This window comes from Crinia signifera, chromosome 3, assembly GCF_055691185.1.
Source record: "Crinia signifera chromosome 3, ASM5569118v1, whole genome shotgun sequence".
Lineage (NCBI taxonomy): Eukaryota > Metazoa > Chordata > Amphibia > Anura > Myobatrachidae > Crinia > Crinia signifera.
The window spans coordinates 89088053-89115821 of NC_139219.1; the positions used below are offsets into that span (position 1 = coordinate 89088053).

Here is a 27769-nt window from a genome sequence, read left to right on the forward strand (position 1 = left end):
CACAAGTTAAATGACAACTTTTGATGGATTGCATTTCACCCTGCTGCCAGGGACTCAAGCAGCTCGCTGGTGATTGGCTAGGCGTACACTGTTGTGAGAAATCGCAGTAGTGTATGCTCAGCTTTAAACTTGCCGGACATGCCAGGATGTGTAGTTTTACAATGGCGGGAGGGCTGCTTATTGCCCACCCTTATTCTTGGAGCATATTCAGCTAGCCACAGGGATAATTGTCAGCTAAATACAGCCCAGTGCAGAGAAAGGCTATCCAATTAAATAGCTGTTCCCCTGAGATGAAAATCCAGGGATAAACATGGTGACACTCGATGATTTCATGTAAACTGTGGAATCAATTGGTATTCCCCCTGATTATGTCTTTTTCTCCTGGACTTTGCATGGAAGCTTCTGACGCTGTGAGGAATGTACAACCTCAGGGCTTAATAACACGCTGGTTAATCCCAGCCAATTGAATCAGACTGGTGTGTTAATTAGCTGCAGGGTAAACACTGTGGCTTACTAAATATGCCATTTAAAGTCTTATTACTTATTACATGTTCACTTTTCTGTAGTTCAGACTATTATTGTACTTGGAAAGAGCAACTTGCCGGTGCGCGCTGTCTCAGTACCCTAGGCAAATCTTCAAACAGCCCCCCCCATAGCGGGAGACACTTCTCTCCCCCGCCCCACCTCCCCTCAACATAGCCAGGGACTCCCACCCCCGGCTTTCTTCAGAGGTTGCTGGTGCGGAGCCCTCTCTCCCCCGACACTTCTTATCAGGACTGACCATATAAAGAGGAGGGAGGGGGGTTGCAGATTGCTGATGTAAACGGGAGCCAGACCGGATGACCCGGCGTACCAGTTTACACTGCCCTCTACTCAGGTCCTAGCCATGTTCAACCCAGGTCAGGACCTGGGTAGAAGTCCTGTTTAAAGGGACACGGGGTGACCCATTTACACCGCCGCTGACCCAGGTTTTTGCTGTGGTGTAAAAGGATTATAATTAACACAATTTAAAATGTCTGTAGCACCAAAATAGCTATAATAAATAGTGTCACGGCCTAATTTTATTTGTGACACTTTTAAAATATGTTTGTCCTCTAAATAACTACAGTAAGTTAACGTTAATAACAACAGCATGTTTATTTCACAAATGTCACAGTTTGGTAAAACACTTTTTGTTAATTAATTTTGTTTTACTTTATTTCTAGTTGAACTACCTTCCAAAATCCAGGCATCTCATTCAACTGATCTAATTGTGACAGCTCCAAAGGTGCAGTTAGAACCTCTAGATTTGACACCTTTTATGAGGTAAGCAATGTAATATTTAATATAATATATGTACGATGTGCTGACATATATACTTTACATTTCTATATAAGATGACTTGGTATGACCATAGTACACAGACTGAGCTTTGGTAAAACAGTTTTCACCCATTCCCAAGGGCGATTCGTTCGCAGGGCCTGTGAATGGATGTTGCACAATAACATCCATCCGCAGCCTTGTGGGATCTGGTCACATCATTCGATGGTCGGCGACCATCAATTGATGGCGAAGGCGCATGCATATAAAAGTGACTCTGAAGTCACTTATATATGCGTGGACAGGAAGTGGACAGGCAGCTGACATCCGGTGAGCATGGCCTCATTACCATAAGAACACCAGCACTCTCATGGGAACGCCCATGAAACGCTGGGCATTCCCATATGCTAATGGAGACACATGCCACCCCATGCCCCTCTCCACCCCCTGCCTGCTATCCTGGGTGCGTGCACCTGTTGAACAGTCTTTTTGCTGTGGGTGCAAGCACTCTATGTGTGCACATGCACAGAAATGCGCATGTGCAGTACAAAAACATTGGTCCCCGTGCGAACACAGCCCTGCTACAAATGGACCAGAATAAGGACCATAGCCCAGTACAGACACTCCTACAATATGCCATATATACGCACACACACAGCCCAGTACAGACACTCCTACAATATGCCATATATACACACACACACACAGCCCAGTACAGTACAGACACTCCTACAATATGCCATATATACACACACACACACAGCCCAGTACAGACACTACTACAATATGCCATATATATACACACACACACACACACACACACACACACACAGCCCAGTACAGTACAGACACTACTACAATATGCCATATATACACACACACACAGCCCAGTACAGACACTACTACAATATGCCATACACACACACACACACACACAGCCCAGTACAGTACAGACACTACTACAATATGCCATATATACACACACACACACAGCCCAGTACAGACACTACTACAATATGCCATACACACACACACACACAGCCCAGTACAGACACTACTACAATATGCCATATATACACACACACACACACAGCCATACCTCCCTTAAAAGGACTGGTGAGACATCGCAACTGTTTAGAACACACAATCAAAATGCATATAAGGAAGCTAATATGCGAAGCGCGAACCGGCTAGCGGTGCGCAGGCAGATTGTTGATCTTTTCTTTATTTTTCTTATATGCATTTGATTGTGTGTTCTAAACAGTTGCGATGTCTCACCAGTCCTTTTAAGGGCTAAGACTTGCTTGCAACAGTGCTCAGTACTCAACTCTATGTGCAAGAATATACTGCAGACCGAGGGAGCATTATTATCAGATCCTCTCACAGGGCGGCGATTCCTATCTGCAATTAATGCAGTGGAACACCCTGATTTAGTGTAGAGTGACCACTGATAATCTTTGTATATTTACATGTTCTATCCTGAGACATATACAAGGCATTTCTGTCTAGTGTCTCAGAATATAGACGCATGATTATTTCATAATTATAATAGATTTGGAGCAAAAGAGACAGGCGGAGTTATAAGAGGTTATTTAACCCACTCCTTCCTGGCACCCCTTTATCTAGCAGCAACGTGTGGGATCTGCAGACCCACATTTCTGCACAGAATCGGTGTAGCCATATACTGTTAACAAGTGACACACCTAAACACGTTCAATATACAGTATAATCATCGTTAGCACCATCTGCCTGCCACCTTTGTTTTAATTGTGTGTACCCTACCTGTGTATGTCTACATTGTGTTTTTTAATATTTTCTCGCAGCATTTTATGATGACCTAATAAAAGTTCAATTTTACTTTTTCTTTGGTGCACCATCTAAAGGACATATCTTTCTTCTTTCTTCTGAATTGTCTCAACCCATGTCTGAAAGTAGCACACCCCTGTTTTGAGAATATTCATACCCAAGTATTAAGATAAGGGGTCCTATACTAATTTATAGTAGTCTTGTGCGATTGACCAAACCCAGCCCCCCTGGAGACACTACTACACCATGCCATATATACACACACACACACACAGCCCAGTCAGTAGATACTTTACTACACCATGCGGCTGGAGCACTTTACACCAAACTTGGTACACATACAGTATGACATACAATTTGGAAACAAACACTGTAGGGGGTATCTAGCACCCCTAAGGATGGGGCAGCAGCACAGACTATATCAGGACATGCATGATATGTCAGTGATGACAGGTCTGCATGTGACAGGGACAGTGACATGATGTGAGCATGGGATTGGAGATAGCAGGAACCCACACATTGGGCCTTATTCTGGTTGATGCGGTCCCTTCCAAATTCTTTCGGACGGCGACTTTTAGCTAACTGCGCATGCGTAAGCAACGCAATGCGCATGTGCAACACTGTGTCTCCGCACTTGTTCTCAACAATACAGTTTACAAATGTCCACCGAACACTCTCTGGAAAGATGGGCGTAATATGGGCGTCATGTGGGCGTGTATAAGGGTGGTGAAAACAAGCAGCTTTCACTTCTCGGAAGGCAATGGTTCATGCCCTAGGCATTCGGATCGCCCAATCAGTACGCCCGCACCTTAAATACTCGCAGCTGAGCACAATACAATCCAGTCCTCTGGTCATTACTGATTAATTAAACACTTTCCACAGGTTCAATTGAAACCACTAAGTCATTGCTGGCTGAATGGGGCAATACAAAATAGATTAATATATGGTGCAAACACATTTACTTTATTGTTGGTATCTGGCCCACATTTACACTGCACTCAATGCATGACATAACAAAACGCCAACTCGGTCAGCTTCCTGTCCGTTTGGACGCAGTAGGACCGTGCTGAATCTTTGAGTTCTGACCGCACACGGACGTGTGGATGCAGTCCGAAGACATGTCAAGTACGCAGTACACATAATAACACAAATCTTATCTTTCTGTTCAGAAAAAGAAAACCAGAACCGGTATTAAGAGATGAGTATGTCATTCAGCAGCAAGCGTTGCAGAAAGCAGAGGAAATCAGACAATTCCGGAAGAGAAGGGAAGAAGTTAAAGAGCAAAGAGAGCAAGAACAAAATGCAAGGAATGTGCTGAAGCAGAAAGTACTGCAGATGTATGAAGACTTACAGGTACAATGTCTGTGTTGTGCAATTAATTGCTTGTATATGTTTTCTATGATTTCTGTTAATCTGTCACAACTGTAGTGTTTGATGGAATTAATCTTGTAGCAGGAGTAATGAAGACAGACAATTTAGGGTTAAAGCTTGCATGTTTTATATAATTCTTGCTCATAAAGATTACAAGCCAATAGAGAAAATACAGGACAATGCCTCTTTTAAAAATAAAATAAAAACAGTCTATATAACGTTTATAACAAACTGTTTAGCAGACTAGAAGTCAACGGGAGTCTTGGAAGACTGGACAGAATTATCAGGATCGGATAACTTTGCAGAAATCTCTGGGCTGATGGATGGTACAGGATTATATCCAGATGAACTTGAACCGGTTGGAATAAAAGGGTCCTTAGGATGTAAAATCCCCTCTTGGGGCTGGACAGATAGGATCCCCTTCTGGGGCTGGTGGCTGCGGACCCCCTCATGGGGCTAAATGCTGCAGACCCCCTCTTGGGGTGGAAGACTGCAGATCCTCTCTTGGGGTGGAAGACTGTCGACTCCATCTTGGGTCTGAAGACTAGGAACCCCCTATTGGGGGTGAAGATTGCGACCATGAACTCTTTCATGGGGCTGGAGACTGCGAACCCTCTCATGGGGCTGCGGACTGTGAACCCCTTCATGGGGCTGAAGAATGCGAACCCTCTTCCTGGGGCTGAAGACTGTGAACCCCCTAATGGGGCTGGAAACTGCTGACCATCTCAGGGGCCTAAAGTTTCTGAACTCCTCTATGAGGATGGAGACTGTGAACCCCTTCATGGGGTTGGAGACTGCGAACCCCTTTGTGGGATTGGAGACTGCAAACCCACTCATGGGGCTGGGAACTGCGATCCCCTTCATGGGGCTGAAGACTGCAAACCTCCTCATGGGGCTGGAGATTGCACACTCATTCATGGGGCTGAAGACTGCGAACCTCCTCATGTGGCTGGAAACTGCAGACCCTCTCATGAGGCTGAAAACCATGAACCCTTTCATGGGGCTGGAGACTGCAAACCCTCTCATGGAGCTGGAGACTGCGAATGGGGCTGGAAGCTGTAAACCCCCTCTCATGGATATCACTCTGTGGAATCTGAAAGATCATCCAACCCTCAGACACTGGGACTGAGGCCTCTTTCAATTTCAGTTCTTGTATCTGCCTAAGTGAGTACTGGTACAGTAGGTCTCCATGGGTATTGGTTTCAGCTTTTGCATGGCCACATTAAGAGTCACTATTTGAGTCCATGGGCTTGTGCATATAGTCACGACCAGAGTTTGGTGGACCCAGGTGACCTAGGTGGTTAGTGATATTTAGCGGAATACCCAATGGAGAGAGTTGACCAGGATACTGAAGAAACTGGAACTATGGCTTTGAAGATTGCAGCCATAAGGACTGCAACTTGTAAGCTGTAGAGACAAAACTGCCGCTTTAGACTTTAATACTTTGGAGGGCATGGGCTGTGGCTCCTGCTTCACTGCCCTTATCCATTGAGTCATTCCAAACTGTCACAACTGTAGTGTTTGATGGAATCGGTGGTGTAGTAATGGAGACAGATGACTTAGGGTTAAAGCTTGCAAGTTTTTTATAATTCTTGCTTATAAAGATTACAAGCCAATAGAGAAAATATAAGACAAGGCCTCTTTAAATAAAATAATAGCAGTCTCTATAACTTTGGGACTGAGAATAAGGATAAATACAATATATTTTTAGACTTAAAAACAACAATAACAATCTCTATAACCCTAGGAGAGAAAATAGTTAGTCACAATCAGTGTTCCTTCTAAGCTGTGCGCGTGTGCGCATGCACACAACTCACCGAGCATGCGCACAGACATTACAACAGAGCGCACAAAGCAGCAGTGGTCCCCTTTTTGCAGTTGTGGACTAAATGAATGTGTTTCAGCCATTAACTACATAATGTGCTGTGTTTTGATTGTTTAAATGTTTTGAATGTTTAATATCATTTTGAAGTAAAGTTAACACAAATGCTGAACGTTGTTTTCCATTTATATATAGAAGTGACGCACAAAAATAAAATTTTCCTTACAAAGTTGCACAGCCAAAATCTTTTGCCGCACACAGCCTTCGTAAAATTAGAGGGAACATTGGTCATAATATCTTCTTGGACAATAATAATAAGCAATGACTTCTTAGACTTAGAATAATAAACTATAATTGCTTGGACTAATGGCCCATACAGACTGGGTGATTTTGAGCTGAAAGTCGCTCAAAACAGCATGTTTGAGCGGCTTTCAGCTCAAAGCCGCCCAGTGTTTATGCCCTGGCAATGAGCGGTGAGCCGGGAAAGCCGTTCATCTGCTGGTAATACCAGCAGATGAGCAGCTTTGAGGACAGCTTTGCATAGTGCTGTGCCGTCCTCTACCCACTGATGGCGCCGGGCAGGGGGAAAGCAGCTCAGTGTGTATGCACTGTGTGGCTTTCTCCCCAGCGATGAGCATGATCATTGCTGTCCATATATGCTGGGCATAGTCACCCAGAGTGTATTGACCTTTAGAAGTATAACGAAAGTCTTTGATAAATACTTGGACTCTGAAATATAACAAACTGTGATTGCTTGGACTTAGAAGAATATCAACAGTCTTTGATGAATACTTGGACTTTAAAATATAACGAACTGTGATTGCTTGGACTTGAAATACTTTGACTTTGAAAGAACAATGATACAGTACCTTGGACTTAGAAGAAATAACGTCAGTCTATGAAATACTTCGATTTTGAAAGAACAATGAATAACTTGGACTTAGCTGAATCCTGATGGCTTGAAGAATGATGCGGGGGGGGGGGGGGTAGCCAAATGGACAGAGGTAGCACTGGGTCTTCTACTTGTGCAGATGGTACAATCAGGTTAACCATTACAACACTAGAAAGTGTAACTTTGCCTTTTTATCACTCCTGCCATGTGACTAGTAAACTATCCATTTATTCTTAGAGGAGAGCAGAGACAGAGATGGTACTATCGTCTATATAATAAGTTGAAGAGTGTGTTTGTGTGTCTGACACCGCTGCACTCAGAGTTGCCAAATTTGGCAAAAAGGTACTTCTGCACCCAGTGGTGTGCACCACGAAGCCGATTTTGGGAAATTTCACTTAGAAATGTAAAAAACACCAAGTGCGAAATGTAATAGGGTGCTATTTTTACTCGTTTCAAAATAGCACTAAATTGCATGCTAAAGAATTCATTTTTTAGAATTCGCATGCGATTTAGTGCAATTTTTAGTAAGGAGAAAGTGCAGATTTTAGTAATGAAAATGTGTGATTTTTAGACATGTTCGATTTTCAGTAATGAAAATGTGCGATTTTTAGACATGTACGATTTTTAGTAATGAAAATGTGCTTTTTTTTAGACAAGAAAGTGTGCAGTATTTAGTAAAAAATGGCAAGGGGTCCCCCCTCCTGATCATAAACGAGCCCCGGATCTCATTGAGCCGGACCTGGTTACAAAAATACTGGAGACAAAAAGTGTAGGGGTCCCCCGTATTTCTGAAACCAGCCCCAGACTCTTGGACCGGTCCTGGTTCCAAACATCTGAGGTACAAAAAACTGGGGGTCTCCCCATATTTTGAAACCAGCACCGTGCTTCAACAGCCTGCGGTGTCATGCCACTGCCAGGGGAGACATTTTACATAAGGTCCCCCGGCCGTACCATGCGCACCGTGGCTGGTCAGCACTGGACGGGGTACTTGGGGGACTGTGGACCTCCCCTATTAAAGGGGTCCCCCAGGTTTCAGCCATCCAGAGCTGAAGCCCAGGGCTGTCCCCGGCGTCCCTAGCTGGTGGACGCCGGGCTGATACCTGTAAAAAAATAAGAAATAGCTTTTTATAGGTGAACTACAAGTCCCAGCAGGCCTCCCCCACATGTTGGGACTTGTAGTTATATATATATTTTTTTTACCTGCAGGGGTGCTGCTCTGTTTGCCGTATGAGTCCAGGGGTGCTGCTAAGTGTGCCATATCAGTCCAGGGGTACGGCACTGTGTGTGGTATAATTCCAGGGGTGCTGCCATGTGTGTGGTATAATTCCTGGGGTTAAATACAATTTTTCAAAAAAAGATAGTGTCATATCTTGGTACCTTGTCTAGTTTAATTAAGCGCAGAACAATATAAATTCAGTTATAATTCCAGGGGTGCTGCTAAGGGTTCCGTATCATTCCAGCGATGATGCCAAGTGTGCCATATAATTCCAAGGGTGCTGCCATGTGTGCAGTGTTATTCCAGGGCTGCTGCCATGTGTGTCATATAATTCCATAGGTGCTGCCAAGTGTGCCGTATAGTTCCAGGGGTGCTGCCAAGTGTGCCGTATAATTCCAGGGGTATTACACATACACAGGGAGGAAGGTCACACTGTCGCTGGCTGTCTAGAACAAAAAGGTGCGCACCATACTAGTACTGAGTAACAAGTGCCACTTCCGCTGTGCAGCACAATCAGGGGCCAGGCTGCCAGTAAGTGCTGGCGCTGGCTCTGTACTGCAGATCCCTGCCGATTGGACAGACGACTGTGTCAGGAAGATGTGACTGCGTTGAAAAGCCACTCCAGCATTGCAGTGTGCTATGGATTATTCTGTGTTTTTTCTATGATATTAAGGTGACCAACTTTTTTACTATGAAAAGGAGGACACAAATAAATTGAAGAAAAAAAATTGTAAATAAAAGAAACAAGGAGCAAACCTATATAGACTAGAAGGGTGGGCAGTGGCGGAACTTGCGACTTGTAGGCCCAGGTGCAAGCATATGCTTTGGGCCACCAGCAACCCATACCTCCCAACTTCTATTCCAAGGCACGAGCAACATAGGCACGCGCCCAGAATGTGGGGGCGTGGCAAAGGGGCATGGCATACAAACCCAGTCAATGAAAAATAAAAGCCAACCCCATTTTGTACATCCCCATGTAAAACATTTTGGTACTTGTGTAGTTTCACGGCGGCACTTCCCTGCAGAACGCATTGTATGCAAATTGTATGCAAACCATATGCAAATCGCATGTGATATTTGCAAACGATTTGTATACGATTCGATCCGCGATGAGATTTAGCACACCCCCTCTATCCACATCAGCCGGAAGCGTGGTGAGCGGTACGTGTCCTCGCAACCTGTTCATACCCCTACTATGCACGTCGGTGTGAAGTTGATTTTATAAAGTGTGGCAACCGCAGTGTGGCGAGTCTAGTGAGCCCAGTGAGAGGACATGGTAAACGAGCCCGAAGTGTGGCAAATGCAGTTAGCCCCGCGAGGGGACACGGATAACTTGAATTGTATTCCGCGTCCGCTCGCCTTGCTGCACTCGCCACACTTTATAAAATCAACTCCACACTGACATGGATAGTGGGGATATGAACTGGTTGGGAGGACACGTACCGCGTCCCGCAGCAGGTCTTGCTACGCTTCGGACTGACGTGGATAGTGGAGGTGTGCTAAATCGCATCGCAGATCGAATCGTATGCAAATCGTATTCAAATATCGCTTGCAATTTGCATATGATTTGCGTGCGATCTGCTGGGAAGTGCCGCCGTGAAACTACACAAGTACCATAATTTTTTATCATCACTGACATCTCCCCCCCCCCCTTTCCCATTCTCTGCTGCCCCCATTTCCAATCTGTTCACTGTGCCCTGAGCTTTCTCTTACCTCCTCCTCCGAGACAGGGTCTGGGCTTGCTTTAGTCTGGACTCAGGCCGCAGAAGCTACTGTTGAGCCCAAGAAATAAACATCACTGCGCGATCACTGATCGCGGAAGCCACCGCCGCCGCAATGTTATTAAGGGCAATAATGGAGGGCATAAAGGAGGAAAAAAAATTGAGGGAGGAAGGACTGTCCTCAATAAAAGAGGACGATTGGTCATCTTAGTGATATGCATCATTGAGCTTAACAATATTTCCATAGCTCTGCACTGAATTGTTTACCCATAACACGAAGCTGCCAGAACAATACTTCATAGTGAGTCATCGGGTAGGTGTGTGGTTTGTGCCTTACACACCTTTGGCAAAATATATATGTATGTATGACTAAAAATTTCACTCAATTTTCATAAAAGAATATGATTTTCTACCACTCTTTGCAGTACATTTTAGATAGATAGACATGGATATGCATTGAACCAGAACTCATATTTATGATTGCCCCATAAAGTCTTTTTTTGTGAAAAAACTTGGTTGTTCATCCACACAGCTAATAGTGCGTCACAGTTGACCTTATAGTAGTTCAACTGAGCTCCAAGGAAAAGAGAAAGAAATACTGTAGCAACATTTGATCTTCCACAGAATAAAGAAAGACCTAATACTGTACAATCTGATTTGAAAATGTAAAATGAAAGAATAGGTCAAATAATACGTAAAGCAGTAATGAAGGCCGCTACTCATGTCACCAGACGTGATCTATTGAAATTAAATCCTTTAAAGATGATGATCCTAATCCTACTTCTCTGACATTGGAATCCCGACTGTCAGGAGCCTGACAGGGGGGCGAATGCATTCAAGCCCCTTGCGGGCTCCTTCACACTGTGGGCTCAGTCAGTGGCGTAACTTCATAAATTGCGCCCCCCCGCTGGGAATTTTGGCGCGCCCCCCCCCCTCTCAAGAAAATTTACCCCCCTCCTTTCTTACCCCGTTGCCGCTTGCCACTGCTGCCTTCGAAACAGTACACGCAGATCACTGCGGTCCCGGCGCTTCTCCTCCAGGCTGGCTCGGCTCCTGTCCTGCTGCTATTAAAATCTCCCTCCCAAGATGTCCGCCCCCTTACAGCAGACTGTTTTTTGGGATGCTAGAGGAGGCTCCTCTAGCATCCAAAAAAAGGTCTGCTATAAGGCGGCGGACATCTTGGGAGGGAGATTTTAATAGCAGCAGGACAGGAGCCGAGCCAGCCTGGAGGAGAAGCGCCGGGACTGCAGACAAGTAGATGTGCGTGTCCCGGCTACAGAGGTGGTGGCGGCGGGGGCAAGCAGGCAGCAGTAAAACAATAGCCCCGCAGACCCCCTGCGCTCACACTTTACTCAGCGCCTCCCCGCCGCTGCGGGGGCTGCGGGGCTATTGTTACGCCACTGGGCTCAGTGGACCCCCACAAGGGAAAATAGCCCGCGTCAGTCGGGATTCCAACTGTCGGGCTCCAGACAGACAGGATTCTAATGTCGGAGAAACGACCGTCTTTATCCCGACTGTCTGGCTCCCAATATAACATGTGCAGAGAGAGTTAGATTTGGGCAAGTCTTTTATTTATGGCTGCTTTATATTTACACATGAAATTTAGATTTCAGTTTGAACACACCCCATCCAAATCTAACTCTCTCTGCAGATGTTACATTTGCCCCACATGCAATATTATAAGTGCTGGAATATTATAAAGCTGCCCATACACGCTGCTTTGTTGGCGTGCTGTACTAGCACAGATCACATTGCATTGCATTGCATGTTCATCCGTTGTGCATGCAATTTGATGCAATTTGATGAAAACTAAGTACAAAAAGTATGTGCTTGCACATACTTTTTGTACTTAGGTTTCATCAAATTGCATCAAATTGCATGCACAACGGATGAACATGCAATGCAATGCAATGTGATCTGTGCTAGTACAGCACGGAAAGCACGCCCTCATAGCAGCGTGTATGGGCTGCTTAAGACAAAGGCTTTTCATCATATAGTACATATAACTGTATGTATTAAAATGTCACAATAGAAAGTTAAACCTCTATCATTATTTCTATTATAATTGTCTTACAGATATCACTGGATAATGCCCGTGAGCGGATTATCAGTGCTCGGGAGTCTTACAGAAATAAATTATTAGAAACTGAGAAAACTAAAGAGGATTTTGGAGCAGTTAAAGAAGCTGCAGGACATGGAGAAGATGACAAAAAGATTCCATCAGCACAGAAGAGGAAAAGTGCAAAAAGTTCAGCAAAAAAGAAATAGTTTTGCCCATCTCTGAGTGTATCAGTTCCTCTTAGAAATTAAAAATTTAAAAAAATTCTTAACCTACATTTTATATGAAAAAAGTATAAAAGCATAATTAAACAGAAAATAATATATATATTTACTTCTAATTTACAATGGTTGTATTTACTTATCACATTTCTTTACATCTCAATGATAAAACACACATTATTATTATAATTTTATTTATAAGGCGCTACAAGTGTTTTGCAGCGCCATACAAAGGAACAGTACAGGGATACAAAACATAGAATTACAGTAAATAAATAACAAAAAAAGAGTTCAGGTAAAAAGAGTGCCACAGTTTAATAAACATTACAGCTTAAATGTAACTAGTGAGGACTTGATCAACGTACTACTAGGGGCTGGTGGCCAAAGATGGAGATGATTATGTGGATGAAGACGGTCGCTGAGTGTTTGAGTATGGGAGAGCCGTGAGTGAAATGTGAAGAGAAGGCGGCTTTGACAACAGGAGGGAAGAGGGCCCTGCTCTGAGAAGCTTACAATCAAGGCTCCTCAATATATTTCAACATTTTAAAGTAGATATCTATAGATTACTTTTGTGGGTCTTGTACTACATATTATAGAGTAAATACTATGCTTACAAAGTTAGGCAACATTGCTTTTAACAATGAGTCCCACGTGTCATGTTAACGTAGTTAAAGTGTGAGTACTATTCTGGGAGAAATTCTTCACAATTTATGCCAACTGTGTTGTCTTTGGTGTTAAAAAATGGAGAGTTAGGAATCCTTGAACTAGATCCTTGGGAAGAACACCTAGTGCTGGCCAGATCTTCAGATTACAGTGGAACTGGAACAATTCGAAGTCTAATATTGTTGCTACTTACAGTATACAGTAAATTTGACAAATGACACAGGATTATTTACATCACTGCAAAAACACAATAATAGTACTCACATCGATATGTTTAAAATATTAAAATAAGTGAGAAAACCATACTGTACCTCCCAACATGACCCTCTCCAGGAGGGACATAATGACCCTCTCCTCTCCAGGAGGGACATAATGTTCTATTTTTAAATGTATGATTACCATCACCTTTGAGGAAACACCTTTATTATCACTTAACCTGTTCAAATCAGGTGATTCCAATCATAAATTAAGAGGGAAGTCCAGAAACAGAGTATTGTGCCCCTCATGGGGAGGGTCATGTTGGGAGGTATGATAAAGCTTGCTATAGCTTATTTGGGACTAAAAGTGGGGAATCTGTTATGAATTTCTGACAGCCTAAAGGAGCCCATAGACGCTCCATTTTTGCCGGCTCCGTTTTGTACTATGGGATGCGCGCTCCCGCGCATCACATAGTACGGTACAAAAAGTATTTGCTGCACATACTTTTTGTACTAGGTAAACATCGTATAGGATCGCAGTGCATGCACAAAGCATGCACAAGGCGATGTGTACTTTAAAAGTACAAAACGGACTGGCAAAACGGACCGTGTATGGCCAGCTTTAGCAGTTTCTAGTCTTGTATGTTGCAAGGCAGCAGGGAAGCTGTCAGTATTATGGAGGAATTCAGCCAAATCTTGTCTGTAATCAAGATCTCAGTGTGTGTGTGAGCAGCTCAGCTGCAATTTAGAGCCTTATTCTGACTGACCCGCAAGGCTGCAAAATTCGCAGCCTTGCAAGTCCATCAGACGCCGCCCTCTGCCCGCAGTGCTGGCCGCCCCCCCCCCCCCTCGCACACAGTACCTCCGGCATTGCTGCGAATGGATGATTTACATAATCATCCATTCGCAGGCAGGGAAGTCATTTGATGGTCGCCGATATAAATAGTCACTCTAAACTGCGGGCGCCCTGTGCAAGGACAGGGCGGGCCGCTGACATCCGGTGATGTCAGCTGTCCGCCTCCTGCATGTCCGTCACGACCTCATTAGCCTGGGTATGCCCAGCGTTCTCATGGGAAAGCCCATGGAACGCTGGGCGTTCCCATATGCTATGGCGCCCCCGTCCTCCTCCGCCCCCCGCTCGGTGTGTAAGGTGCCTGCACCCGGAAAACCGAAAGTTCGCCGTGGGTGCGCGCACCCTGTGTCTGCACATGTGCAGAAATGCGCATGCACATGCGCAGACACAAAACATCGGTCCTACGTGCGAACGCATGGAGGACCAATATAATCAGAATAAGCTCCTTAGTCTGCCATCAAGGCTGTTGGCTTGTATTGTTTCCTCTTCCTATTAAATTGCAGTCAGTTCCAACATTTTCTCCCTCATTCTCCTTCAGAGCCCATACCACACAGCTTACCAGCAGTAGGCGGTATCACCGGAAAAGCTACAGTGTGCAGATAATGTTAGTTACTGGACAAAGATAAAAGCAGCTAAGTGTAATGCGGTGGTGGCAGAATTAAGCTTGATCATCAAAAGTCAGAGGATAATAGAAATCTAAAGCTGTGTACACACGGGGGTGATATATTGCTGAGCAATATAGTGCTCAGTGTCTCCTTTTCATCAGCGACCAGAGATGGTTGCTGATGAAAGGAAATCTCTGCCGGGGGAGCTGCAGAGGGAATCAGCTGGTCGGCGGAGCAAGCTTCGGCGACCAGCAATCATAAGGGGGCTAAAAACAGGAGCGCGCACCCGGCGATTTATCGCTCAGCGACCATATTGCCAGCGATAAATGCCCATGTGTACGCACCTTTAGAGTGACAGTTTCTCTGTGAGTGATGTTCAAAATATCCGCTAAAAAAGCCAGCGTTGCTCACATTTGTTATATGAATTCCTTCTCAAATGGACAAAACCATGTGCACTGCAGGGGGGGGGGGGGATGTAACATGTGCAGAGAGAATAGGATTTAGGTGGGGTTTTACTTCAAAGTGAGATCTATATCACAGTGTAAAAATAAAGCAGTCAGTACTTTCCCTGAACAGATACAAAATAACTCACCCAAATCTAATTCTCTCTGCACAAGTTACATCTGCCCCACCTGCAGTGCACATGGTTTTGTCCATTTGAGAAGGAATTTGCCTTTGCGAGTGAACCAGAATAAGGGCCTGGGAGAGACCATAGTGGACTCTCCCAAAGTGTCAATTGGAAAATGCATCAGCCAAACCATTACTTGTATGGTGACTTTTTTTGCTTTTTCAATACTTGGTGGCAATGTTTTTGGGAACCCTGGGAGCGCCAGACACATGTTATTTTGTGTCCCGTTTATCTTTAAATTTAGAGATACGTTCTCTTACATATACAATTTATTGTTCAGAATTATATATATATCTCTTTCCCAATATGAGTCAAAATATTTTAAGGTCCAAGGTACCAATAAGTCAATCTCTTAATCCCGAATGTTGCCAAGCAACGTTAGAGATGCTATCGGCGCTTTGGCTGAACAGTATCCAGGCTCTGCCCCCTATGACGCAGATCCCATCTGCCAGTACTGTGAAGCCACACGCTGAGACGCCTCTTTGTGACTAGATACACGTTCCCATCTGCGTGGTCACGCAGCGGAGCGTGTTGACGTCACACGGGTACCGTCTCCCTTGCCCGACACGCCTCCGGGTCACGTGATGATGCCACGTGACCGGACGGTGTTGCCGAGCAACAGGTGAGACGCCAGCTCCGGGCTGAAAGGGGTTCTACGCCGTTCCGCCTACCGATACCGGCAATCGGAGGTGGATGGCCGACTCCCCTACAGTACGTGAGTTGGTACAACTAATCATATATTTACTAAGTCTGAGCCTTGTCTATAATAAAATTGTAAATGATTATAGACCTACGTAAACATGGTCACGTGATTTCATTCTAGCCAACCACAAAAAAGGAAGGCTGTACTTATTTTCTCTGTTACGAGTGTATACAATTTATTGGTTTTATTACTCTTGGTTTTATATGTTTTTTCCATACTAATATAGGACTGCCTCCTTTTATAAAAACATAGAATACTCTTTATAAATTATATGTATGCTTTTGATGTTTAAACGTGATATTATTTATAAATGAATGGGCGGTACTCACACAGGTGAGAGGACTAATGAGACCCACATAGGGGTATAAGAAACACCACTGTTATAACAGTCAGTACTTGCTCCTGAGGAAGCCGGACACTAAAACAAACCGGAGAAACGCGTTGAGCTTTTATATCTGAATAGCAGACGGGATACCATCCATCCAGTAGACCTACCTGTTATCCCCATAATTTGGCAATAATCGACACCGAATCCTGTCAACGCTGAGGCTGTGGGATTTAGCTTGGTCCCTGAATTTGGATATCATGGTGAGCCATCTACAAGGGGAGTTACATCTGTGACAACATAAAGCTCCAAACAAGCTTGATCGAGCATAACCTTGGATTACAAATCTTATTTCCAAATACAAGGAAGATTAAGGATGGTAATATATATATAAAAATCCCTAAACAGCTGCTATTTTGACTTTTTAACTCTATTCTATACCACCTATTGGTGGACAAGACTGAGCCTAATTTTCATCATTAGTCCCTTTTTTAAATTGCATTAATGTATTTTTTGTATATGTATATGTTTATTAATTAATTTATAGTAAAATTTAATTAATTTTATACCGTCCTATATTGTTCTTGGTTTTCATTCAACCAGCGCCAGTACAAACCTACCTTTCTTTTTCTTACATGTTATTTTGTGTGCCTGTTGGATGTCACTCAATACATTGGTTTTCTAGCTGCATCCAGGTTATTTGATTTTGTGTGCACCATTGCTGTGATTATTTATTTATTAACAGTTTCTTATATAGCGCAGCATATTCCATTGCGCTTTTAGGAGACAGTAATACAACAAACTGGGTATTTACAGACAGTCAAAGGTATGAGGGCCCTGCTCGCAAACTTACAATCTATAGATTATTACTTATGTATGTTGGTGAAAGTGTGGGTGGCTCTGCTGTGGCTGGCCCCTTGTGGTCTTACAACTGCCGCATGGATATCGCTGGTAAATTATATTGTTGGGCATGAAAAATTTACGCCGAGGCCAAATTCCATAAAATATGGACTAGATGGTTGGAGTCTCCCTTAAGCTGTGTACACACGGGGGAGATATATTGCTCAGCAATATATTGCTAGCAATATATTGCTGAGCAATATATTGCTCAGTGTCCCCTTTTCATCAGCGACCAGAGATGGTCGCTGATGAAAAGGTGCCGTAGAGGTAATCAGCTGGTCGGAGGAGCAAGCTCCTGTGACCAGCAATTAGAATGGGGCAGAATCATATCATATGAGGCCTAGTCACTCAATTTACGAGTACATGTAAGTGACAACTCTCTCACTTGTGGGGAGGGTTGTACGATAAATATCTAGGACAATATTTACGAGAAAGAAAAGAATGTCCTTGATAAGGTGCACCTTAGGAAATTTATTAAAATATAACCTTTATTTTTGCTTACTTAAAAGGCTGCGAAAATTTATTAAAAAGACACTAAACATACATGGGTAGGGTTCACACAATAAAAGACTGGGGTGGCAGGCAGATGTGGCTGTAATGTCAGTGTTTTACAGAATGAATCACAGTGGCTGCTTCCAGATCTTCACATATAATGTACTGGGTGGGAGTGGATTAATTCACTTCTCCAATAATGCCTCTAACTGAGATCTAGTGCAAGGGCTCATCCGTACTACAAAAATTGCTACGGGTAATAGCCTCATTGGGAGTGGGTATAACAACCTCTTAATACTCCTATGTATCCACACACCTCTAATAGGGCATTAATAGGGGTGTTATAATCCTATCTATGACGCGCTGGTGAAAGGATATACACCAGTACACTGTCAGAGCCTCCTGCGTATATATGGGTTTCCCACTGTGTTAATACACCAGGGGATCTCAGCCCAGGGAGGGATAGGATTCCTTTGTACTTCAAAGGGCACTATGTACCTTGCTGACAGTGAACGCACTGACACACAGGTACCAGCGCATATGAGCCTAAGTAGCGGCTTCCAGGATACATACACTAGTCTAAGTACACAATCATAAATTACATCATATGAAAAATAACAAAAATCAACAAGCCATCTGCCTGCGCACCGCTAGTTTGATAAATATCTATCAAACTATGGTATAGTTAATTTCTTGTTTTATTTTTTATACCCTTCTTTCATGTAACAGGAGTATATTGATGCTGAACCAGAATGTAAAAAAAATGTACAGATGGAGCCCCTCTATTTCATTGCCGGCGCTCTCCAGAACGTCCCCGCTGGAGAGCGCTGGCAGAGAGGGACTCCATCAGACTGGGACGCGCGTGCGTCCCAGTCACTCGGCGGCTGGGCGGCGTTACCCTGACCATCTCCTCTTCAGGGCGTTGGGAACCGGGGAGGCGGCGGCGGGAAGCTCTGTCAGAATGGGACGCACGTGCATCTCATGCGCGCGCCCCCTTCCGGCAGCTGGCGATAGAAAAGCCAGCTCCTGCAAGCATGAGAGGGGCTCCATTTGTATTAAAATTCCAACACAGTATTTTTTTACTCCAAGTTACTAGCATTAAATAGGGTTGTCGACTTTCTCTGTCTCCTCTCCGGGAGAAGCCCGGAGAGGAGACTTCCAGCTGCAGGTCGGGGGGCAGGGCTTGAGCTTTACATCATTAAGCCCCGCCCCCATGATGATAAAAACCCCAATTCACGGATCTCTGTGGAGGGGACGGGGCTAAAATGACGCAATTTTAGCTCCGCCCCCTCCTCTGAGACCCGGGAATTGATGCAATTCAATCCAAAGGTATGGGGAAAGACCCCGCAATCGGGGGTGGCGTGGGGGTCCCCCGGAATCCGGAAGGGCCGTCCACCTTTCCGGGGGGCCGGGAGGAGGACACGATTTTCGGGATCCTCCCGGTAATTCCGGGAGGGTCGGCAACCCTGGCATTAAATAGCAGACTGCACCACCCCATGTTGCTGATACATTTAAGTTTCAGACACATTTTGTTGATAATAATATTGGCCGTATACCGTATCTTTGCCGTATATGCATTAGCAGTGTACGGTTATCTGAAACTGTTTCTAACAAGGTTATTTTTAATACTTTTCAGTGGATGTTAACATTCCTGCTAGTACATCTTAATTTGATTTCCTGTACACTCTACATTTGCCAAGTATATAATGTACAAGTTTATCACTTCAATAAATATGGACTGTCTTCATTAAATGTCTGTTTTAAACGCAATGCAATCGCTCCTTTATAAATAGAGCTTTACCACAATTGTGCATGGTGTGCAGTCTGCTGGCAATGTGAGACACAATAAATAGAGCTGAGTGCATCCCTAGAGAACTCACCACAATGAAATGATATGGGAGTACATGAGCTCTAAGTGAGCAGCAGTCAGAAGGATTAGACCTTGGTGCGTGTCATCTATAATACCAAAGTCACATTCTCTATACGCAGAAAATTAGTAATTACTTAACCACATCATTTTGGAAGGAGATCGGAGCAGATATTTCAGATCTTATTTTTACTGCTGTGTTTGTCTCTCCTCCAATTAGCAAGAGGCATGAAATCTTCATCCACATTACACGTGCAAAATGCAGTTAAAAAAAGGTGTATTTTGCTGAGTTTGCCATATTGCAACGTGTGCAGCTCAGAAAAGGTTGTATATGTGCATGTTTTAAATCGGGGGACGGGCTCAAAAGTACTAAAATGACAGTTCACAATGAATTCACAATGTAGCAATGGTGTGCGGTGAGGTCAGTGGCTGGTGAGGCACCCGGCCAGGCTCCCACACCAGCAACAATAAGCGGGCCAAGCTCCTGCACTCGCAGGGGAGTCAGACTGCAGGGTTGCCGACTTTGTCTCCTCTCCGGGAGAAGCCCGGAGAGGAGACTTCCCGCTGCAGTTCAGGGGGCGGGGCTTGAGCTTTACATCATTAAGCCCCACCCCAGGATGTTAAGAAACCCCAATTCATGGATCTCCGTGGAGGGGATGGGGCTAAAATGACGCGATTTTGGACATTTTAGCCCCGCCCCCTCCTCTGAGACCCGCGGATTGTCGCATTTAAATCTAAAGGTATGGGGGAAGACGCCGCAATCGGGGGGGTGGCGTGGGGATCCCCTGGAATCCGGGAAGGTTGCCCACCTTTCCGGGGGGCCTGGAGGAAGACCCGATTTTCGGGATCCTCCTGGCCATTCCAGGAGGGTCGGCAACCCTGAGACTGTTTGCCCCCACCCCCATTCTGATGCTCCTGCGCACCAGCGCCGCTACTCTCTCTTTCTCCCTATACAGCCTGATGCAGGCGGGCAATAGCACTATTCGGGGGGAGGAGCCGCAGGATGTAAACAGACATTATCCGGTTTCTCCCCAGTGCGCTGGATGCCTACAGGGACAGAAGAGGACGTGATCTATTTCGGAGGACCCTGGTGAGTATGGTTTCCTTCCACAGGTGCCCCATATGGATTTTCTTAAGGACCAGTGGACGGAGGATACCTACCTACGTGTCAAGGTAGGTAAGTATCTGTATGTATGGGCTGTGCATGCAATAAAGTTATTTGTACTGTTGTGGAACTAAAAGTTCCAGCGGGCCCATTAGTGCCCCGCTTGCTCGGACTTGTGGTTCTCCAAGTCCCTACATGCGGTGCAGACTTGCTGGGACTCATAGTTCCACAGCAATACACAAAAGTTTATTCTATTCTTTATGCCAACATCAGTCCGGTGCCCAATACAGAGGGCGTCAGGGATGCCACAGAATACAGAGGGCGTCATTGACGCCAGAAAATACAGAAGGCGTCAGTGACTCCATATAATGCAGGGAGCATCAGTGATGCCATATAATATCATTAACCACTTTATAATGATTAACTTCATCATACCCAGTAATAATGATCCCTCACTCATTTTTTTTTTCCATTTACCCTAATTAACTATCCCCATTATTCCCAATAGCATGTTCCTTACTAAACGTCTCCCTCCACTCCCATTCAGGTACTGCTGCTTCCTTCTTTTTCTTTCCCCTAACCTCTTGAAGATCAAGTTAATTGTATTAGGAGGGCCTTCCGAAAGGTACTGTAGGTACTATGGGGGTCATTCAGGTTCATTCGGTCCCCAGCGCATTTACAGAGTGGACCGATGTTTTGCGTATGCGCATAATGATTTATGTGCATGTGCAGGCTTTTAGGCAAATGACCTCAGCGACTGGCATAGTCACTGAGTCATTCGCACGTACCAGTGTGGCCCGGGGGTCGTGGGGTGGTGGACTCGGGTCGTGCCCATGGGAATACCCAGTGTTCCCATGGGAATTCGGGCAGGATGCAAAGTGCTGGGGGCAGGCAGCTGACGTTACAGGATGTCAGCCACCCGAGCTGTGTTCGGCCAGATTCCCGCACATATAAGTCAGTCTCCACTGACATATTTGCGAGCCGTGGAGAAATCATTCGATGGTCGGCAACCATGGAATCATTTCTCTGGTTGCGGGCCCATACAAGGGGATGTGTCTGGAACTCGGTAAGCTGCAAGATTCTCAGCTTACTAAGTCAACCAGAATGAGGGCCTATGTGTGTTGTATTGCAGAGCAGCCACTGCAGAGCCCCATGGGGCACAAACTGCACAGCATTTTTTTAACAATTACAAAAATTAAACAGACCCGGATTCTACAAAGCACAAACGATGTCCCTCTCTTTTTCATCTGTCCAGTGCCAATTGTACACTCTGCAATGGATGCTCAGTGCATGAAACCAATGAATACTGCTGCCAAAGCCAGTCTGACTCACAATTGCCTACCTACCTTTTCTATCGGGATACAGTCATTGGGTCACCAGCATGATGGTAGACAAGCATTAGGTCGACACCATTAGGGCGACATGCATTTAGGTGAACATGACTTAAGGTAGACATGCAGGAAGGTCGACATGACTTAAGGTCAACATGGGTAAGGTTGACAGGGTCATTAGGTCGACATGGTTTTTTTTTACTGTTTTTCCCCCCGGTCTCCATGTCGACACGGCATGAGTCGACAGGCGGTATTTCATGCCTTACCATCCACTAGGGCATGGTGGGAGAATAAAATAGTGTGCCGAGCGCAGCGAGGCACCGTGCCCGAAGCGTGGGGAGCGCGGCGAGCCATGCGAGGGGACTCAGTGCTACGTATTAGTGTTTATGTTGACTGTGTTGACATTCCGGTTAAAAAAAGTCAACTTTTTCAATGTCGACCTTACCCATGTCGACCTAATGACCCTGTTGACCTAAAGGCATGTCTACCTTCCTGCATGTCTACCTTCCTGCATGTCGACCTAAATACATGTCGACCTAAATGCATGTCAACCTAATGGTGTCGACCTACTGCTTATCTACCATAATGCTGGTGACCTAATGATCCATACCCTTTTCTATCATCTGCCCATCTTCCCCCTTAATTCTGCTCCTGGGGTGGAAAGTTTTATGATGTTGTACGGTGCAAGGAGAGCTTGTGAAGCTTTTCACTGCACTGCTAATTAATGCCCGGGTCCTCACCCAAGAGCAGTGGTTCCCAAACTGTGTGCCGTGGCACCCTGGGGTGCCTCGGGACACATGCAGGGGTGCCTAGGGTTGGTGGTCCAGGACCAACTCAAATGATTAATGGTTAATTATTTATGAGAAAAACCAGTGCTAGTGGCTGCCAATCATAAAATGTGTATAACAGCAGCAAATCCTGCCCTTTATTACATAACTGACCCTAAGAATCGAATATAAACCCAATCAAATTTTATTTATTTTGGTCTAGGAGTGCCGTGAAAAAATTCTGATACTCCAGGGTGCTGTGATTAATAAAAAGATTAGGGGGTGTGTCAGCAGGGTTTTCATGAGGACCTATGAGTACGGCCACTGGCAGCTTGTGATAGGAGAGTTTAGTTTTACTGGTAATACTACTAGTCTCCTATGGTCCTATTTTAATGGGAAGGCCTAGAGCTGCAGCTCCATCCCGGTATGGATTGTATGGTCGACCTACAGATGGTCGACAGTCATTAGGTCAAAACCACTAGGTTGACATACTGGAAGGTCAGCAGGGGTCTTGGTCGACATGGCACAGGGTCGACATGTCGTTATGTCGACACAATCATTAGGTTGACATGGTCTTGGTTGACAGTCAAAAGGTTGACCTGGGGTTTTTCACAGTTTTTTTACCCGAATGTCGACACAGTCGTCATGGACACCGTTTTAAGTGCACCGCTTCCCTCGCATGGCTTGCTGCACTCGCCATGCTTTGGGCACGATGCCTTGCTGCACTCGCCATGCTTTGGGCACAGTGCCTTGCTGCACTCGCCATGCTTTGGGCATGGTGCCTTGCTGCACTCGCCATGCTTTGGGCACGGTGCCTTGCTGCACTCACCATGCTTTGGGCACGGTGCCTTGCTGCACTCGCCATGCTTTGGGCACGGTGCCTTACTGCACTCGCCATGCTTTGGGCACGGTGCCTTGCTGCACTCGCCATGCTTTGGGCACGGTGCCTTCCTGCACTCGCCATGCTTTGGGCATGGTGCCTCGCTGCACTCGGCACAGCATTTTATTCTCCCACCACACACTAGTGGATGGTAGGGCATGAAATACCGCCTGTCCGCACATGTCGGCTCAAAAAAACAGTACAAGTACCTTTCAGTATGTCGACCTAGTGGTGCCGACCTAATGACCATCTTTAGGTTGACCAACCGACCGTATCCCGTTAATCTGTCCCTACTTGCAGACTCCACATTATTATTATTATTTAGAGTGTCTTATATACTATAGCGCAACATTTTCCATTACGCTTTACAATTGGAGACAACAGTGATTAAACAAACTGGGTACATGCGTATGAATCCTATGCTTTCAGTGGATGTTTCGGGAGCTTTTCATAGTGGTTCCTGACTAATCGGTGCTTAAGGGTGGTGGATCTCGCTCGAACTACTTTGCAAATCCTTATCCATATGTAGTCCCTCTGTCTTACGTTCATCCTCATAGGTTTATCATTCTTAGGTAAGATATTGGACCTCTGAGTACATATTTAAGAGGTTATATGGAGCCAGATCTACACATAAGCAAACTCTGCACTGACAAGTCGTATGATTGATTATAATCCATTGTAAATTACAAGCATAAAGAGCCTTAGCAAACATGAATATAATACTAATACTAGCAATGATTTCTAAGCTGACAAAATGAACCCACCGCAGATGCAGGAATGGGCAATTTATAATGTGGAATGTCTAAAGATAATTTAACATCATGCTATGGGTGAGTGCTGAGGGTGATTTCTGCTCATTAATGTAACATGCCATGACATAATTAGCTCTGCATATGGTCAATGACATTTAGAGGAAGCAGAAGACAAAACTATGACTCACGTCTTATTTTGCACTTGACAGATGGATGACATGTTTTTATTCCAATTCCTTCCTGGATAAGATACGATTTCTCCCAAACTATGATTTACACAGTGCGTCATTGTGGTCCATATTACTAGTATGTACACTTAAAAAATGCTTGTTTAAGTGTATACAAAATGTAAAATATAATGTATATTTAAAAAATGCAAAAGTCATTACTTGCAAGTTGAAAATGAATAACCTATCAATGAAGATAACAATTCCATTATGTAATGATACATCATATGGAACTACTGTAAGTGCAGCTACTCACCTGTAGTTGTCCCTATCTATATTGCTGTACCAGCCCTATTCATTCACTTAGACCTGAACTTGCTCCCCTGTTTGAACATAGGGGTTTGCGCATGCGCGATTATGCCTTCACACTCGCAGTGCCGTTCTCTCCAGGAGTGGCGGGCCGGGGTCAGATGCAGGGAACCGGCCAGAGTTTCATGGACGTGCCCATAAAAACAGTGGGTGTGCCCATAGAAACGCTGGGTGTACCCTCCATCTGTGGCCATAGGAAAAGTCAGCCTAGACTGAACTTTATTAGCAAATGGGGGAAAAAATCAATCGATGGTAAGCATGCGGCCGTTCGGTCGCATGCGAGCGGCTGTGTATGTGAACATATGCGCTCACATGTTAGTGAGCGGATTTGGGCAGCGGGGGTGGGTTGGATGTTCGGCGGGGCAACGTGCTGCTCCCTAGGCTACGTATTTTTACAGGTCTGACGCAGGCCCTTGTTCCGATCTCGTCAATATCTGCTGGCAATTGCACCAACCCTGGAGCATACTGTTCTCTATGTACATAAACCTGTCTGTAGTCTCTAGTTCCATTAACATACCCTCACTAAACAAGACATTTGTGCAAACAACAAAATGTATCATCAATTAAAGCAGGTGTATGGTGTTGTGATCAAAAGCATGTATGACAATGGTCAACTGGGCCACCCATCACTTGTCACAGATTTGGGTGGGAGTTTTTCGATCATCAACCGTATAATCCGGACTTTGCTTTATGTGATTTCCATCTCTTCACTAAGCTCAAAGTGCTCCTCAAACGTTTTGGAAGTGATCCTGAGCTAAAGCTTGCCGTCAGCATCAGGGGGACTCTAAAGCTCATGAACAGATATGATATATGCTTAAATGAAGGAAGTAAGGTCTGATAAAATTGCAAAAAAATATGGGGTAATTAGTGTACCCAATATTACAGAATATTGTCATGCCTCTCATATTCATTTTCCTAGAGATTGAATACATGGAAATTATATGTACAGTATTCCAACACTACTTTTTACATCTACATGATGAGGAAGTACCTGCCCCTTAACAGAATGATCCATTGCACATGACCACATGTAAAGTGTGCCACATTTTATGCCATAGTCAGAAGCTTAATCCGTATGTCTCTCTTCCTTCTTTTTGTTTCAGGATGGCAACGAACATCACCCATTTACATTATGGAGACACCATTAGATCAGTACTTTAGGACACTTTTATACACAAGTTATATACGCTTAGAAGTTTGGCGCTGCCACTATCTCAATTATATGCGTGCTGTACTCCCCCTATATGTATAGAGGTACAGTATGTGTTCCAATATCTATGTCAATGTGTTGCTCACCACTAGGTGGTGCTGTGTCACTGAAATGATGTATCACCTTCAAGCAATGGCCCTTATTCTGATCGGTGCGGATATTCCCGCATTCTTACGGAGCAGTCCGCACGCCACGGTGTTTTGCCGCGTGCGGCCATCGTCCGTAGAAACGCCCACGTGTCCTCCGCATTCGGACGGACTCACTCTTTAAGAACAGGGCGTGTTTACGGACGACATACAAACCATGCGTGTGCGGGAGAAAAACTCCGATTCTGCACGGTATTACAGAGTATTACAGAGTATGCTCGGAAATACCGCATCCGAACGGGAGCCAAGCGGTGCTACCGCCCGTAAGCGGAGTATTTACGCCAAACAACCCACTATTATGTATCTTCTGCAATACATCACATGACCCACTTATTCAATTACCTATCCTCATAAAAAACTGCTTATTTGGAATTGGAATCAATTAGATGCCAATATATCCTTACAAGCATGCCTAACACATGCATTGCACACATTAACCCTTACAGCAAATCAAGTGCAATGGTTTGTATTAGACCCTGTGTAAAAGATTATAAACAATCTACACATATACTGTTTAATGTGCAAATAAAACCAACAACTGTGAACTTGCATAAACAATTTATTAGAAACCACAATTAACATATAAATAAAAAAATATAAAATAATAAATTAGATCAGGAGATCTCTCAGGTCCTGCAGGTCGGCTAGTAATAGCCTCAAATGGTGCTCTGCCCGCAGGAGGGCCCCACGAACCCCCTCATCTGCCGGTGTGGTGTCATCTGTGGGCATGTCAAAGGGGCAAAAATTAGTCATGTTATTCATGCATACATTTCACATACTGCGACATAAATTGCACAAATGCTAGGTGACATGTGTGTGTATATATATATATATATATATATATATATATATATATATATATATATATATATATATATATATATATATATGTAGAGAGATAGAGACACACATAGATAAATAGATATGACACATACATATATACATACATGCAAACTTATTTACTACATACTGTCTTTTTTTCCCTCTACCCTTTACTCTGCAGAAGACATAACAGTCATAGTGTTTCTTCTCAGTCACAACCCACCCATGACTAACCAATGACAAGCATGTCATGGCCTCCGTCAATAAGAACTTGTCACAATCTGCTCAGTCTAAGTTCAGTGATGGTTCGTGGCATGGGAGTTATGCAAATGTCAGGAATGCACAGTACACATCCTCAAAATCATAATTCTGTCTAAACCAACCTACAATTCTGTGACGGCAAAAAAACAATCTGAACTACAGGGGGTGTTTAGGTAGAGGAGGCTCCTGGGACACTGGCAACTTGTGACTCCATTCCAAGGTAGGCCGGGCCATACTCCATTTATAGCATACATCCTAGAGTTTATAAATAACATTCACCAACAATATAGATTCCACTATTTGATGGGTCATAATCTAC

The 27769-nt window shown here is 44.5% G+C and overlaps 1 protein-coding gene across 3 annotated transcripts in view; it reads left to right on the forward strand.

The window, feature by feature from the left end:
• Positions 1–16861, forward strand: part of ADGB (androglobin) — a 282215-nt gene extending 265354 nt beyond the window's left edge. For all 3 annotated transcript variants that reach the window (XM_083176187.1, XM_083176188.1, XM_083176189.1), the window contains 3 exons: positions 1206–1305; positions 4275–4458; positions 12204–16861. In XM_083176187.1, the coding sequence (XP_083032313.1) occupies positions 1206–1305; positions 4275–4458; positions 12204–12395 (476 nt within the window). In that variant the 3' untranslated portion in view covers positions 12396–16861. The remainder of the gene's footprint in view (positions 1–1205; positions 1306–4274; positions 4459–12203) is intronic.
• Positions 16862–27769: the final 10908 nt, after the last annotated feature.